Source organism: Bolinopsis microptera, chromosome 1, assembly GCF_026151205.1.
Source record: "Bolinopsis microptera isolate Bmic1 chromosome 1, MBARI_Bmic_1.0, whole genome shotgun sequence".
Taxonomy (NCBI): Eukaryota; Metazoa; Ctenophora; class Tentaculata; order Lobata; family Bolinopsidae; genus Bolinopsis; species Bolinopsis microptera.
The window spans coordinates 22,343,242-22,359,668 of record NC_087072.1 but is presented as its reverse complement, the minus strand read 5'-3'; the positions used below and the strand labels follow the sequence as shown (position 1 = coordinate 22,359,668).

Sequence of the window (16,427 nt, the reverse complement as noted above, 5' to 3'; positions counted from 1 at the left end):
TGATAAGAGTTCGTTATAATTAACTTATTATTGTTGACCGGTTACGACTAGAACTGTTTTGATACTGGTCTCCAGAGTAGAGAATTACAATTTCCGCAGAAACTGGAGATCACGTACATACTTTACTGAAATATCTCCCCTCATCTTAGGACACGCGATGTTGTGACGCCGATGTTTATTGTTTATAGGCAAAACACCAGAGTTAGCTTGTGATAAACTAATCTACGGCCCTCTGAAAGTATAATTGGCGTTCTATTAAAAGTGGTATGGAAGATCCTTAGATCCTGTTTTATCCGTCAACAAATCGTAAATCTGTATAGTTTAACTTTAGTAAAAGCAAACTGAATAAGCGCATTAAAAAACATGGTCACAGAAAATAATTGTGTTAAACAAATCTTGAATAACAATCACATTTTAAAACAAATACACGGATCATAGTAGGGTAATTAACAAATCTCCTACAATTAACAGAGTGAATTCATTCGCGAAACAATTAAACTTTTCGATAACACAATTTAGCATTAATTTAATAAAAATGAAAAAGCATGCAAGTTTTTTTGCTTTGATACGAAAATGGAAAAGATTTTAAAAACATATTGCATAATTTACATTTAAATCAACTGCATAAACCAAAACTTTTCAACTGTACTGAAATCAAATCAATTATCATAAGCAAGCAATTGGATGACAGATCTTTTGAAATCAAAGCAAGATTGTTCAACAAATGTTCTTGCTCACGGATGGTTAAGCACAGTCATTGAAATGTCTAAGAATAGCTTTTATTAATTTCCGTTAAATCTCGACCGATTTGAATTCGATCTGGTGTTGTACTGTGAGACTGAGAGAGTTTACTGATCACAAATTTAGCAGAGGGTCATCTTCAGCATCTCGGTTTCCTGCTGCTTTCTCCAGGATGGAGCGTTTCCGTCTGACCGCTGCTACTACAAACCCAATCACGTAGGCCTGCAAAATAAATTACATTATTCTGAGGCTGAAGGTTCGAGTTGTCTTGGTCTGATCATATATTTAACATATATCTCAGGAATATTTCTCTAGCTCTCATTTTCCATGTTTTTGCCTCACAGAAGATATTGTGGTTTTTTCTAAATATAACTGTAATACATTGATGTAAAGTTTATTTGAATTTTTAAATTTTAAAAAACGTTGTTTTGAGTTGAAATTGTAACAAAAATCATAGCAAGAATGAAAAGCGAACAAACACCAAAACATGAGTCTTGGGATGACTCACTGCAACAAATGCGGAGAGAAGATAAGTTACCAGAGCACCGTAGAGGTTAGCATGTATTGTAAACCGGGTGATTATTGAGGCCAGCTGCGTTAGTTGGCATTCACCTGAAAAACGGGGGTCCACAAATTAATACCTTATGTGGGATAATGCCTTACACTTCATACCCCACTTCATGATAATGTGTAATAATAACACGTCACTGATAAGGTGTTAATTAGAAAAAACTGGTACGGTAACAATTCAACATTTTATATTGTTAGAATAGAACGTATTTTAGACTAATCTGGACTGCTGAAAAAGGTTTGAAATAAAACCTGCAGGAGCATGGTTGTCGCAAGGTTTTATAACCATGGTACCGTTGTCGGGAACCATGTAATGCTGACTGCCGTAGGTGGAGTAAGTTGGCATAGCAACCAACATAAGCTGGTTGAGAGCCACCATAGCGTAGCTAAAGAGTGCAGAGAGAAGCAGCAGTCCTTGTGGCATCGTCCTTTTCGGGACCACCTCGAACATCTGAACAGTTTAATAAACTCCATTATTTATTAATTAGCTTTCCTTACGCTCGTTTTATTAATTTGGTGTTAAGTTTTTGAGTGAACGTCCACTTAACGTCCACACATAATAACTTGAATACTTAAAAATAAGTTACAAATTGGTTACAGGATCGCATATCTCAACCAAGAAAAGATGATTATAATTATCAAGAAGATCCAAACAAGATTGAAGAAGAAAGATTGAAGAAGAAACCTTGATCCAAAAGAACCAGATTCCTATTCTCCGGATACCATTGACAGTACAACTCGCGATGTAAAACACAATCAGCAGCACAATTATGTAGTCCTGAAGGGAGGAGGTGCACATTTGGGAATTGATCGAATTATTATTAAAAGCAATATTATTCAATGTGTATCCAGTTTAACCATATTGCTTAATATCTGTTTTCTGATTAAATCTTGACTCTCAACGATTCATGACTCCATCATGTGATCACAAATAAATTGAGGAGAAACTCTTTTTGTTATAACATAATATTAGCAGTAGAAACCAGTGGAAAGACAAGTTGAGCGTAGGTGAGGAGGTAGTTGATGGGACTGTACTTGTAGTGGACAGTGGTCAGCACGTATCCTAGGGTGTAGTTGGAGTACACGTACTTGTCTACCCTGAAACAAAGTGTGGGATGAGAGTTATCAGTTTCCAGTTCAGAGTTTATACTTTTATAGTTAAAAGTTAATTAAATAACGTCAGTTTAAAAAGTTCTAAGTTTAGAGTTTCAAGTTGGCGGTTTGCAGTTAACGGTAAGACGTGTTATTTCGTCTTCTAGAAATACGAACTCAAAAGGTAATATAAAGGAAAGGCTAATGATATTATGATAGAGAGGGAGCATAAAGTAAAGACAAATGTTAAGGCTAGGAACCTAGGTCGATTCCTAGTTAAAGCTTTACCGATTTTCACCGATGTCTACTGAGGAACCGTTCATTGTTAAGTGGTCCTTGGAGCCTCAAATATCTTCAGTAGTACACATTAATCGTTTTGTTAGCCACGTAAAACGGCCTGCTTTGCGAACGTACACTAATGTTATTGTGCAATACTAATATCTCTTGTAAGCCACGAAAAATGGCCTGCTTTGCGAACGTACACTAATGTTATTGTGTAATACTAATATCTCTTGTAGGCCAAAGCACGAAGGTATAGAAGTAGTTTGAGCATGGCTTTGTGCTTTCTGTTCTTTCTAATGCCAATAGCTCTTGTAGATCGTAGCTATCTGTAGCAGAGCTTAAGGGTCATAATGTTATGTAATCACTTTCTGCCAATTTTTAACCCCCTCTTCCCCTCTATAATTAGTTTTACATGTCATAGCTATTGTGTTACACTAGCGTTATCATTTAGAAACCCCCTCCGACTCTCCCTCCCATCATGTATTATGTAATATGTTAACGACCCCTTACTCTTATAGTTTGAGCATGACTTTGCGCTTCATAAATATGTATAACACTCTTTTTCCCATCAGAAAAAGGATGATTTCCCCTCCTTTCTTGTAGAGCAGAGAAACTGAGAGCATCATGCGCGTATTATCATCAACTATATAAGAACTCAAAAGTAAAATTATCAAAGTGTTGTCTATTTTCGCCAATAGAATCGCTCATCAAAACAGCGGCAACTTATCGCAGCTTTTGGATAATAGTTTATTTGGGATATTTAATGATAGTCTCATCCCCCAGTAGTAACTACATTACAAGCGACAGAAACCTTAATTTAGAAGAATTCCTTTTTTCATTAATTTTACATTCCCTCTAGTATTATGTGACGGGATAAGTTTAACGGCTATGGGATCGCCTTGGTTCATCTATCTGTGAACCGTGCCCTGACAACACTTACAGTGCTGGCGGAGACACGTCTCAGTGTTCAGCTCTAGGTAAGATAAGTTGCCAGATGTAGCAGAAGTGCTCGTCTGGTCAGTGCCTGTATCAATAGTTTAATCTACTCTCATCTATATTCTGAAGTACACTTATTATATTTAACTCTTTAAAAGGGATTCAAAACGTGTTAGGAGACGTTTTGATGACCTAAATTATTAAATCTACGTGCGAACTTATACTTGTATTTTTCAAATGGTGTATACAAAATATTTTGGAGCACATCCCTATGAACTGGTACTTTATCAATCTGCTCGGGGAGTGGAGAGTGCCCCCTCCCCCCACCCCCCCCCAGTGGAGAGTGGAGACCCACCTACCAGTAACTATTTTGAGGTGAATGGTAGATGGTAGGCATTATTGATCTGCTCGGGAAGTGGAGAGTGGACCCCCCTCCCCCCCCCCCCCCCCCCCCAGTGGAGAGTGGAGACCCACCTACCAGTAACTATTTTGAGGTGAATGGTAGATGGTAGGCATTATTGATCTGCTCGGGAAGTGGAGAGTGGACCCCCCTCCCCCCTAGCTAATTATATTCTCTGATCAACGCTGATTAGTTTTAACAGATTCAAAATAAATTAATCCAAATTCACAAGCGGGGATATAAACCAAGGTACGATTTTTAAAGTGAAGATTTGCACTGATCGGGGATTCTGGATACTATCTATCTTCTCTATAAGAATTGGTGTGTTTTTCTTCTTCCATCGCGTACTACAACGTCACAGGCATTGCCTTCAGGCGGTGAGATTCTCCCTCGACTTCTATCCTTAAAGAGTTTTATAGTCCTGCCTGTTATTTGAAGTGTAAAGGAAACTGTAGGGGGGGGGGCAACCCCATCGGTTTCTATGTTCATCTGACCTTCACTTATCTTCTCTTAACAAAGTAGCCATCTTGCTAGTCGCTGGAAGGACCATTTGGGACACAGTCCAATGCGAATGGAGCTGTAAAGCTGTAAGAAAGTAATGTTGACATGTTTTTTATTTATTCGGTTTGTCTTAATTGAGGTGATACTCAAGTTCGTAATGTTCAGTAAAGAACTCTGTTGCTGATCTCAAGTTTTTTTTTTCAAGTTTACGGATTGAAAAGGCGACGTTATTCTACCTTAGTTGATTTGTCTGATGGATTATTTCCACCAACAAACGAATCTAGGCAGAAGGTCCTTCATTATATAATTTCTCATGTCTTTCTTTCTGATAAAGTAAATGATGGGATTGATGGCTGAGTTGAGGGGAACAGCGAGCCAAAGCGGAACTCCGTGCAACAGCATTTGTGGTTGTGAAATATCATCCTTATTTTCTTCATAATATCTTACGAAGAACAAGGAGATACAGAAGATGGTATTGAAGAAGCAGAAGAGAATGGTGACTATGAGGATAGTGATGGTGGCTCTCTGACTGGTGTTGGTTCGAGGACCCTCGTTATCACCGTTAACTGGAGTTACTCCGAGCTTCGTTTGGTTCCTCCAAAGCTTCCACACAGACAGAACGGAAGAAACTAGGTTAACAACAATTATCAATGAAATTACAACTATCATAACACGAATGTCTAAGTCCAGAGAGTCCATATATTCCTTCTCTGTCTCAGAATTATAGTGATAATAAAACCGCATCAAGACCCTCAAAACTTCTTGCACAAGGAAAATCAGTGCTGCTATCCCAACTGCCTTCTTCTGGATTTGGTAGAAAGGGTAGCAAAGAGAGATGGTTCTTGTGAAACTCAGAAGACATGTAGCAAAAGCAGAACTGTTCACTGCGAGATCAAAAACGGCGGTTGCACCTTTGGTGGAAATACTGTCCTTGCCACATATTGATCCTTCGCAGAAATAAAAGGCGACACTAATGACTGTAAACAGCGAAAGGAGAAAGTCCGACATATTCAGCTTAAAGTTCTTTCAACTTTTCTGACAAAGTAGGATAGAGAAAGAAAATTGGTAACTGATCCTGCCACCGCTATAACTACACTGGAAATTGGAAGTACATATTTTAGAACTGACATTGCTGGTGTAACTGAAAGAAGTATTATATATAAAAAGACAACGAGTATATAAATTTCAAGTACCAGGAGAATACCTCAGCTCGATCCTGTTTAATAATGATAATTATAATACCAGTTTGTTTATATTTAAATTTAGTAACGAAGCAGGTCTTGCCCCTTTTTTAAGCAGGCGTAGCTATTTGGGGTCGTTCACATATTACGCAATCAGTAACCTGGGGACCCCAGGCTATTATGTTCATAAACATAGAGAATTTGGCGGATTGACAGGCTGAGCGCCGTCTAGTAAGTAATCAGCTGAGGGGGGGGGTTCCGAATGATTACGCTAGTGTTATTTTGACACAATAGCTATGTGTAAAACTGATTACGGAGGGGGGGGGGGGGGGGGTAAAAATGGTTCCAAAAAATGATTACGTAATATGTGAACGACCCCTTTCCAATAATTTTAAACTAGATCCCCATTCCCCACGAAGAGAGAATAGCCTCTATAGTTTATATTACAATTAGATCCTAGCACAGGGCAGACACACCTAGTTGAGAGTGATATATCAATAGTGATATATCAATGCTCAGAACAATTTCCTCCCGAAAAAACCTTAACAACATCTGCAACACTATTATGGATACGAAACCTGAGGCGATCTTTACCCACCTTGGATATACGGATCTCAGACGACGGGCGGATGTGGATGCCTTAGTGAAAAACTATGACCGTCTTCTTCACGAATTAGAGAGGGTCACTGATGCCGATATTTGCGCAACAATGCTGAAACAAACCCATGGCTACGACTATCTGAATTACTCAATTAAACACTTTAATAATGATATGAAATGTTTGATTGACAACCGCCGAACAACAACAAAAGGAAGCAAGCAGGTTTTCATCGAGGAAGAACAATTTGTTATCGAGGGAATAGGATCTAAAAGTGAAGTCATCGAGGAGTCTGCGTACATGATCCCTCCTGAGGATGAGGTTGAAGTGCAGAGTATACCTATTCCTAGTATCCCTGGTTCCTCCGCTAGATCTGAAAACAACCAGCTGTACTCCCCTCGGCGCCTTAGTGCTCATCTAGCTCCTACTAGAGGCAAGTCAGGAGGTCCACCTAAACATGACAACTCGACAAGAGATCATAACCAGACCTCAAGCAATCACTGCAGTGACAGAACAAAAAAACAACAGAATATCAAGGTTCTAGGAAGCCATGACACGAGGCTTTCGTGTGAGACAGCCCCATCACCACTGGGTACTAAACGACCTAGGAAACCATCAAACAAGAAGGAGGACCGGGAAGAAGCCACAACTTCAACAGCCAACGATACCAATGGCCAATGCCGACAACATGAACCAGAAGGAAGTAGTCGATCACAGCCCCCCTCCGAGAAAACCGATCTTGATAAGGATAAGACTCCAGGAATAGATCAAACTGAAAATACAGGAGATTCTATCCCAACTAGCCATGTGGCAACAGTAAATAGCACTCATGGAGAAACCGTATCTGCTAACAACCTAAGCCACAAGGAGCCAGCACAAAAATCACCAAAGGAGAATGCCCAGACCAGCCCAGAAACACCAAGAGGAAGATCACATCCGACCCAGCGGTCGAACCGAAAATGTCTCCTTGTTCACGATGATTTTTTCAACAAATTCGACGGGACCAAATTTAGCAGTCGTTTTGAGATCAGCACATATCGAGCCTTCTCGGTCGACGATATCATTTCGAAAGGAGGCCTCGTATCAAAAGTGCGAAACACAAAACCAGATGTCGTGTTCGTGCATACAGGATTTCAAGACCTATTCTGGCTCAAACTTTCTGCTGACGATCTTTTCGGTAAATATAAACAGATGGTCTACAACATCCTCGAATCGACAACGGCTAAACTCTGCCTATCAGCGATCATCCCAATCCCTGGCTACCCTCGTCTGACCGAGGAGATTGAATCCTTTAATGGCTTGCTGTCAACTTTTGTGAGCAACCTCAGATCAGGACAAAAATACCGAAACCGTGTCTTTACATCGTGTAATCGTAATCTCGGTGGATTCATAAACAAAGGGACAGGAAAAAATGGCGTAGAACTGTTCCTCTCAGAAAGAGGCCAACGGAAAACCTGGCTGATGTTTCGTGATTCTCTTTATAGAACTGTAGACATGGAGACCAGTCACGGGAATTACGAGGACGAAACTGGATACAAACCGAAAAGGAAGCGCAATGATTAATTCTATATCTGATAGGACTACGAGCCACCAACAAGACCTTATGAGGATCTTGTCGTGGAACATTCATGACGCAATGTCCTTCAAAGAGGGCCCCAAGGCCGATGATGAGGACTTCGTCAAACTTCTCATTGGGTGTAACATATTCTGCCTGCAGGAAACGAAGGCTGAGTTCCACCTTCCAAACTTCAAATACTACAATAGCCTTAGAACCGGCTCGCGCTCCGGTGGGCTATGTGTGGGGGTCCATCGATCCCTGTCAGGAGACTTCAAGCCCGTAAAAAGCTCCCATCCAGATATTCAAGCGGTGACTTTTTGCCCCGCCACTGATGATACTCTTAAGTTCACAATAATCAACGTATACGACTCCCCAGAGCAGTCATCCTACAAAAAGAGACTGAAAAACAGCAATGGTGGACCAACCCAGTCAACACTCGAATCCATTATTGACTTTGTTGCTGAAAACACAGATCTCGGCGAGAAACTGGTTCTAGGAGACTTCAATGCAAGAACAGGGGACCTCAACTTTAACTTTGATGATGAACCTCCAGCTGACATCGAGGCTTTCTCAACAATCGCAAGCTTTCCAGAAAAATCAACAAGATCAAGCAAAGACTCTGTGGTAAACCCAAGGGGAAAACTTTTTCTGGACTTCATATCCAGTCTGAACCTTAGCATTCTTAATGGTGATACACTAGGAGACATCTTTGGGGAACCCACCTCAATTAATTACAATGGACACAGCGTTGTAGACTACGTAACAGCATCCCCCATGCTAAGGGAATCGGTGCAAAGTCTTAAGGTCTTAGATCTTACGAAATTCTCAGACCACCGCCCATGCTTATGCACACTGAAACTAAGTCATAATTATATAATTGATCCGGACGAAATTCTATCCTCGCTCCAGCCAGCCCCAATAAAACACAAATGGGACGAGAATGCTTCAGAGAATAAACAGCAGTTCCTAGATGTCCAAAAAGAACCCCAGTTTGCAAGCAGAATCGCGGAACTGGTTGAAGCTGTTTGCGTAAAAAAGGAGGATGTCATTAAGCTCAATGAAAACATCGTCGGCATTTATCGTGATATGGCTGATCAGGCCCTACCAAGACCTAGAAAACATAAACAAAAACCCCTCAATAGGAAAACTCGGGGATACAAAAGGGCAAAACCGAAGTCTCCATGGTTTGATATTGCCTGCATCATCGAAAAACGTGAACTAAATCGATTAGCTAAAACATACGGTAAAAGTCCTCTTGATAAAGAACTGAGAGACAGCTACTACAACAAACGCCGCGAATATCGAAAGCTCGTGAGACAGAAGAAGGCCAAGTTCGTGGAATCTCTTTGTCGTGATGTTGACGAGGGGCGCGACATAAACTGGAGTCGCTTTAAGAAACTTAAAAGCTTCTCCTCAAATGGCTCAAAGCTGGACGTTTTCGATATGATGAACTTCTGTAAATTCTTCAAAGAGCTGTACTCAAAACCTTCCCTCCCGAATGAAGAAACTGCTGACTTCACGGAACGCAGAAAGACTGAACTTCGTGTTCATGAACTCGTGGAAGTTCTGGACAAAGATATCGAAATAGAGGAACTTCGGACCGCCATCAAAGGCCTTAAGAAAGGGAAAGCCATCGCCGAAGATAAAATCCTGAATGAGTTCCTCATTTCGTCAGATGAACCAATGCTGTCAGCTGTTCTCAACCTGTTCAACCACTGTTTGAAACTCGGGGAGTATCCATGGACGACCTCTCTAGTTACCCCCTTGCACAAAAAGGGGAGTGTATACGATCCGAACAACTACCGGGCGATAGCCGTGGCGAGCAATGTTGGGAAGCTGTTTTCAACTATCTTATTACAGCGCCTACTCACATTCCGGTCACTGAACTGTCCAGACACCATAAACCAGCTAGGGTTCTGTAAAAAAGCACAGACGAGTGACCACATACTAACACTCTCAACTTGCATCCAAAAGTATGTAACGCAACGGAAAAAGAGGCTATATGGATGCTTCGTCGACTACGCGAAGGCGTTCGACTCTGTGTGCCGAGATGCCATGCTCTATAAACTCTGGGAGCTAGGAGTAAGAGGTCGATACTTTCAATGTATCGAGCAGATGTATTCACATTCCTCAGCAAAAATCAAACTGTTGAACAGATTGTCAGAGACAATCGACATTCACTGTGGGACTGAGCAAGGTCACCCGATGTCTCCTGAGCTGTTCAAGTGTTTCATCCACCAACTCTCCCTAGATCTGGATAACGCTGAGGAAGTCAACGTCCCTGAACTGAATAATGTTAATATCACTCATCTCCTCTGGGCTGATGATCTTATACTTCTTGCCCTTGATCATACTGGACTACAGAAACTTCTAAACGTTTTACACAGTTACTGTATCGAATGGGGACTAACCGTTAACATCGAAAAAACGGCAGTGATGGTGTTCAACCGTTCCGGGAGGCTCCTTAAAGAGAGTCTGACATTCCAACTCGGCGAAACCAACATCACATCAGTTCGAGAATATTGCTACCTCGGGATAACCTTTACCCTCAACGGTTCTTCAGCAGTAGCACAGAACAAACTGAAGCAAAAAGGTCTCAGAAGCTACTTCGCGCTAAAAAGCAGTATTGACTTAAGACACTTCAGGCGAACAATCGTATTCAAGCTATTCGACGCGCTTGTGGTACCGATTGTGACATACGGATGTCAGGTGTGGCTCCCAGAGACTCTCTTTGTCAGAAACTATCAAGATAATATCAACACCAAATCTCTCCTGAAGGAGACTGCAAGAGATCCTCTCGAAAAGCTTCATCTCTCATTCCTCAAGTGGACCTTAGGAGTGGGCAGAAAAACCTCAAATGCGAGTGTATGGGGTGATACAGGCCGCTGCCCCCTAGTGATAAAGGCATCAAAGCAAGTATTTGGGTATTTCAACCGACTTGAGCAAATGGACAGAGCTGGTTGCACAAGTCTAGCCAGACAGGCGTTCATAGAACAACGCACACTCAATCTGCCATGGTACAAAGGTATAGAAGATCTCCGACAAAGCCTTCAGTCAGTATCATCTCGCAGGTTGACCTACCCCAACCAATTCAAAACAGCACTACGTAGTACTTTTATTAACTGTTGGAACGAGGAGCGGCAAAACAACCGGAAGCTCAGTTTCTACAACACTATCAAAAGTGAATTTACAGCTGAAGCGTACCTGAACCTGCAGCTCAGTGGAGAAGAGGTGAAGCGGCTGGCGCAGTTCAGAATGAGTGCTCATAAGTTCAACATCGAGACCGGTAGATACGCCATCAACCGTGAAAATCCGCTCAGTCGCATTTGTAAGCACTGTTCTTCATCAGACCTTGAAGCTGTCGGTATACTGGCCGAACTACCAATGTTTGAGCCGATCATTGAAGATGAGAAACACGTTCTCACGGATTGTTCGCTTTACGACGACCTGAGGCGAAACATAGGTCAGCAGGCGAGAACCATGATCACCTCTGGAGCGGAGACCTTTGCCGACCTCTTCAAGGATATCCTATTGATCAGAGAAACTGCCAGATTCTTGAGTAAAGTGAACAAGCGGAGGTTCCCCCCGAGTGACAGAAAAGAAAAGGAAGGACCTTCAACATGACTCACGGACTCAACATGCGAAACGTGGATCCGACTGTGTGTTATTTTTCGTGTGCGTTTCACACTTTTGATTTAGTGTGGAATTTATGTGTGGATCTTAGGCATGGACACAAAGGACTGGTTGTTCGCGTCATGAACATTCCTTTTTAGAATAGCTCGGTTTTTAAACTCTTTAGACTTTAACCGTCAACCGTGCATTTTTCAGGACAGGTTTCGGTTTTTTCGTTTTTGACTTTCATTTTATCTTTATTTTTTAATATTTAGATCCGACACAATGTTTATTGTAATGATCATTTTATTTTGAAATCCTTTGAAATCCTTTGAAATCCTTTATCAATACGACGGTTGAAGTAAACACTGGTATATTGGATGATAATAATTGGTTTCCTCTGCACTCACTTAACTCTTCAGTGATACCTCAGACTCAGGACACGCAACCATAACCCGCACGCTTACACAAATAGAAAATTATAACTCACTAGCATTTAACAACACTGCTCAAACGAAGGCTCACGAGTAATTACGCACCAATTCAGACTAAAACTGAGAACTACTTAATCTTAGATCTTTAATCGTAAACATGCACCCAAAAATCGATTCCAGTTACGTTGAAAAGATTTGCCGCTAACCCCATTTAAAGGTACAGGTGTTCCTCTTTCTCTATCTCTCTCGATTACGGTCAACAGTTGCTGGCATCCTACGGTAAGAGGGAATCTTTCTCGCCGTGCCCACAGCATGCAACTCTGGTGTTTCATTTCAGGTAATCTGTGGGCTCTATGATCTCATTCCTCGCACGTGATCTCTCCTCATTGAATTCAGCTAGCAGGTCCGGGTTACTGTATTTTAGTGAGTGGTTGTACCACACAAAAATCAGAATTGATAGACCCACCCCATTTTTATTTAGACAGTACTTTGGTTTATAAATTATAACAAAAGAACCGGCTAAACGGAAGGGGGGTTTTAACACTGTGCAGTATACCCACCTACTGGCATGTTCTCGAGCCATGACCATGTTTTCAAACTCACCGCTGCAAAATACAGATTACAGCTATTAGTTTTAATAAGACAAAAGAAAAAGGCAAGAAGCTCACAGTGTAACAGAAACAGACGCCATAAAGGCAAGGGACAGCAGGGTGAGGAGGATGCCAAGTACGATACTGAAAGGTCTACAGCAAATGAGTATCTTGTTCCAGCAGCTGTCGTGCTCCGACTCAACCAGCCTCTGGAGCTCACTGTACCTCTCCTTATCCTGGCCGGGAGTATATTCTTATTTCACAGGTTTCTTTATACTAACATGTTGTTTTACTGATTAATTTTATACATTCCCCATGGTTTTTAATCAGATCGTGATATAGACTGTATTTAAAATATCACAATTTAATACAATTGGGGACAATGGTCGACCGTTTGTACAAAACATTCCCATAAATGTATTACAATTCAGTTATTTAAACAAACCCGGGCTAGTTTCTGCAGGAGTCTCCGATCAGAGGGAATAACAGGTCGACCGTCAGCATACTTGGAAGCAAGTTGTCTCTCCTTCTCATCCCGGGTTATCTCATCCACCCGCAACTTGTTCAGCTCCCGCGCAGCACTACCGCGCGTCTTCACAAAGTTGAACGGGAAGGCGGACAGTCCGTAAGCGGAGTAGATGACGTACACGAACAAGCCAAGTGAAGTTAGTACTGCCATCGTGAAGGATAGGGCAGACTCCACACCTGCCGTTATTTATTGGCTCTTATCTTAACTTCAATTTTTCAAAGAAAGTCAATAGTAAGTAAGTATAAAATATGGTGGATACTGTATTTAAGCTAATCGACATAAATATATAAATATGATTTTGATCAAGTATGCAAGAACCAAACCTTTCCGCTTAATCTGATCCCCTAAGGAATCGAGATCATCAATGATGGTGCCGTTGAAATTAGGGATGTCTCCAAACTGAACAAACGCCCCGACGAGAAGGAGGGCCACTACCAGAAAGACAAAGCAGAAGCTGTACTTGAAGGCTGAACACAGTCTGTCTGCTGCAGGAACATCGTCTTCAGAATCACCTGAATAGAAGTTTGCAAAATTCTTAAACTTTCTTTTATACATAGTTAGATACATTTTATTTGATGCATAGATAATAAAACGCTGAAGAATTATTTTATATCTTTAAAATTCAATTACGCAATAAAAATACGATCCTTCAGTTGAAAAAGATCAGAATTTAACTAAAAACATCCACAGTTTGTTAACCATCAGAAGTTCTCTTCTCCCCAATTAAATTTGATGGCTCGCAGCATCGTTCGACTAGCAGTCCGGTTAATTTAGTACCTTTAGTGGGTCTCATTTTATCATTAGCTCTAATTAAAGAACCTCTCACCCTCATACCGTAGTATCTATGGTAATGTGAGTGCCATGTGATTCCGCCGCACTCTCGACCCTCTTAGGAAAGCCCCGCCATAGTGTCCTCCGCCGTACTGACAATCGTCTTACTGTTTTTCTCCGCTTAAGTGCATTCAACCGAATTTTCCCATTCCCGGTCTGAGCAGGTCTTTGAAAGGTTTCCTTCGGAGGTTGAGAGATCCAGACAAAGGTTATCAAAACTGTGAATAGTAAAAATATCCCCATCTTACTTACTGGTTATCGTGCGTGATTCACAATATTTCTTTCTTTTAAATACAAAATCCTGAGAAGCAGCAGACTCTGAATTCAATAGACACAATTATAACACTATGATAATTCAGTTCACATAATTTGACAGTCTATGACGCGGAACGGTTTAATTCTGAAGTCGACAGGAGTTGCTCGGAGATGCAGCTGTCGACAAACTCAATTTTACAAAACTAAACTTATTCAGAGAAGATCCTGATTCAGTTTTTGGTGGTCTATCAATTTCAAAAAAATAACAGACTAGATCTACATAAATTTAACATTCAACAACTTATTTTTCCTTTGCTAATAAGACCATATTAATCCAAATCTGGACACATCTATAGTTAGCCTTGAAATCAATAGCCTTATCAACAAAAACATTTATTGTTAGTTGATATAGTTGGTATTCATGATTACCAAATTCTCCCAACTTTAACGAATACGATTTAATTTCAATACCTTCCTCAAAGAAGAAGTAATAGTTACAACAATATAAGGTATTGTTGCTATAGTTACATTACCATATAAGGTATTGTTGCTATAGTTACATTACCATATAAGGACAAATGAATACCTTCCTCAAAGAAGAAGTAAGCGAAGGGTATGAGGACGAAGAGACAGAAAGTAAGCAGGCTGTAACACGTGTAGTAGGTGTACAGGATAGCGTTGTTTATCTCAGCACGTGTCGTGTTATCTGCAGCCCAGTCCTGGGTGAGAGGGCAGATTAATCAATCATAGCACTAGGTACTCACTAGTAGGCACTAGATACTCACTAGTAGGCACAAGGTACTCACTAGTAGGCACTAGGTACTCACTAGTAGGAACTAGGTAGGAACTAGTAGGCACTAGGTACTCACTAGTAGGCACTATGTACTCACTAGTAGGCACTAGGTACTCACTAGTAGGCACTAGGTACTCACTAGTAGGCACTAGGTACTCACTAGTAGGCACTAGGTACTCACTAGTAGGCACTAGGTACTCACTAGTAGGCACTAGGTACTCACTAGCAGGCACTAGGTACTCACTAGCAGGCACTAGGTACTCACTAGTAGGCACTAGGTACTCACTAGTAGGCACTAGGTACTCACTAGTAGGCACTAGGTACTCACTAGTAGGCACTAGGTACTCACTAGTAGGCACTAGGTACTCACTAGTAGGCACTAGGTACTCACTAGTAGGCACTAGGTACTCACTAGTAGGTATTAGGTACTCACTAGTAGGCACTAGGTACTCACTAGTAGGCACAAGGTACTCACTAGTAGGAACTAGGTACTCACTAGTAGGCACTAGGTACTCACTAGTAGGCACTAGGTACTCACTAGTAGGCACTAGGTACTCACTAGCAGGCACTAGGTACTCACTAGTAGGCACTAGGTAGTAGGTACTCACGCTTGATTTACGGGGTAATATATAAATAACTTAACTTGATAAAATGTTAGATCTCACTTCATGATTTGGATATGAAAGTTTGGTAAATTTAACAACACCAGCACACTATCTGAAAACAATTTAGAAACTAACCCGCCAAGTTCCATTAGGAAACTTCTGATAAGAAGTCATGAAAACATCAACAGGAAGAAGTAGAGCGGTTATGAGGACCAGAGCGCAACACAGACCACTCACGAACCTGATTCAGTTTTTGGTGGTCAATTTCAAACAAATAACAGACTAGATCTACATAAATTTAACATTCTCTGAGCCATGCAAAAATGTGTTTCTCCAAAAATCGGCTTTCACCGTGGAGTTTGGACGAGACATGGTCACAGCTCTGGATTCTCTACCAGGTTATTCGGGCAAACCGAAATTCTATGACAGACCCGGCTACAATGTTACGTAAGAGCGCAACACCGCCCACTCACGAACGAGACATACTGTTACCATGGCAACACATCCCACTCACGAACCGGGGTGCGGTGCCAGGATGTGCTTCATGTGCGAACTTTCTGATGTACACTGTCACCACTATGATGCATATCTGTGGGAGGGCATCTTTATCTTTGCAATCTTTAAATAATTTCAAGTTGTGTTTTCTTTTTGAAAATTAGATTTATTTGTGTTGGAAAATGGGAAGATAGATAATAATCATGGTCGGTGAAATTGTAAGCGAATGTTTAGTATTTACCAATATTATGGCTCCAAAGGTAGCGGTAGAGCCAATAAAGAGTTCTAACGGAATCTTAATAGTATCATTCAATGCCATGATCCTGAGAGTGATATAATTATAATATTTATGAAACTTGTCGATATGAATATATATCGAAGAAAGACATATCAAAGCCATCCAAGTGTGATTTATTTTGGAAAT

General features: G+C 41.0%; 1 protein-coding gene across 1 annotated transcript; it reads right to left on the bottom strand.

Annotated features, from left to right (window-relative positions):
* Positions 1–234: 234 nt before the first annotated feature.
* On the bottom strand, positions 235–16,322 carry LOC134814473 (lysosomal cobalamin transport escort protein LMBD1-like). Its single transcript, XM_063822603.1, has 12 exons — positions 16,245–16,322; positions 16,027–16,097; positions 15,644–15,749; positions 14,697–14,829; positions 13,348–13,536; positions 12,941–13,200; positions 12,574–12,731; positions 2,295–2,409; positions 1,997–2,089; positions 1,564–1,762; positions 1,250–1,353; positions 235–963 (listed from the first exon to the last, which is right to left on the bottom strand). Exons 1-12 carry the CDS (start codon positions 16,320–16,322, stop codon positions 856–858), a joined length of 1,614 nt encoding a protein of 537 aa, XP_063678673.1. The 3' UTR covers positions 235–855.
* Between the last annotated feature and the right edge of the window lie 105 nt (positions 16,323–16,427).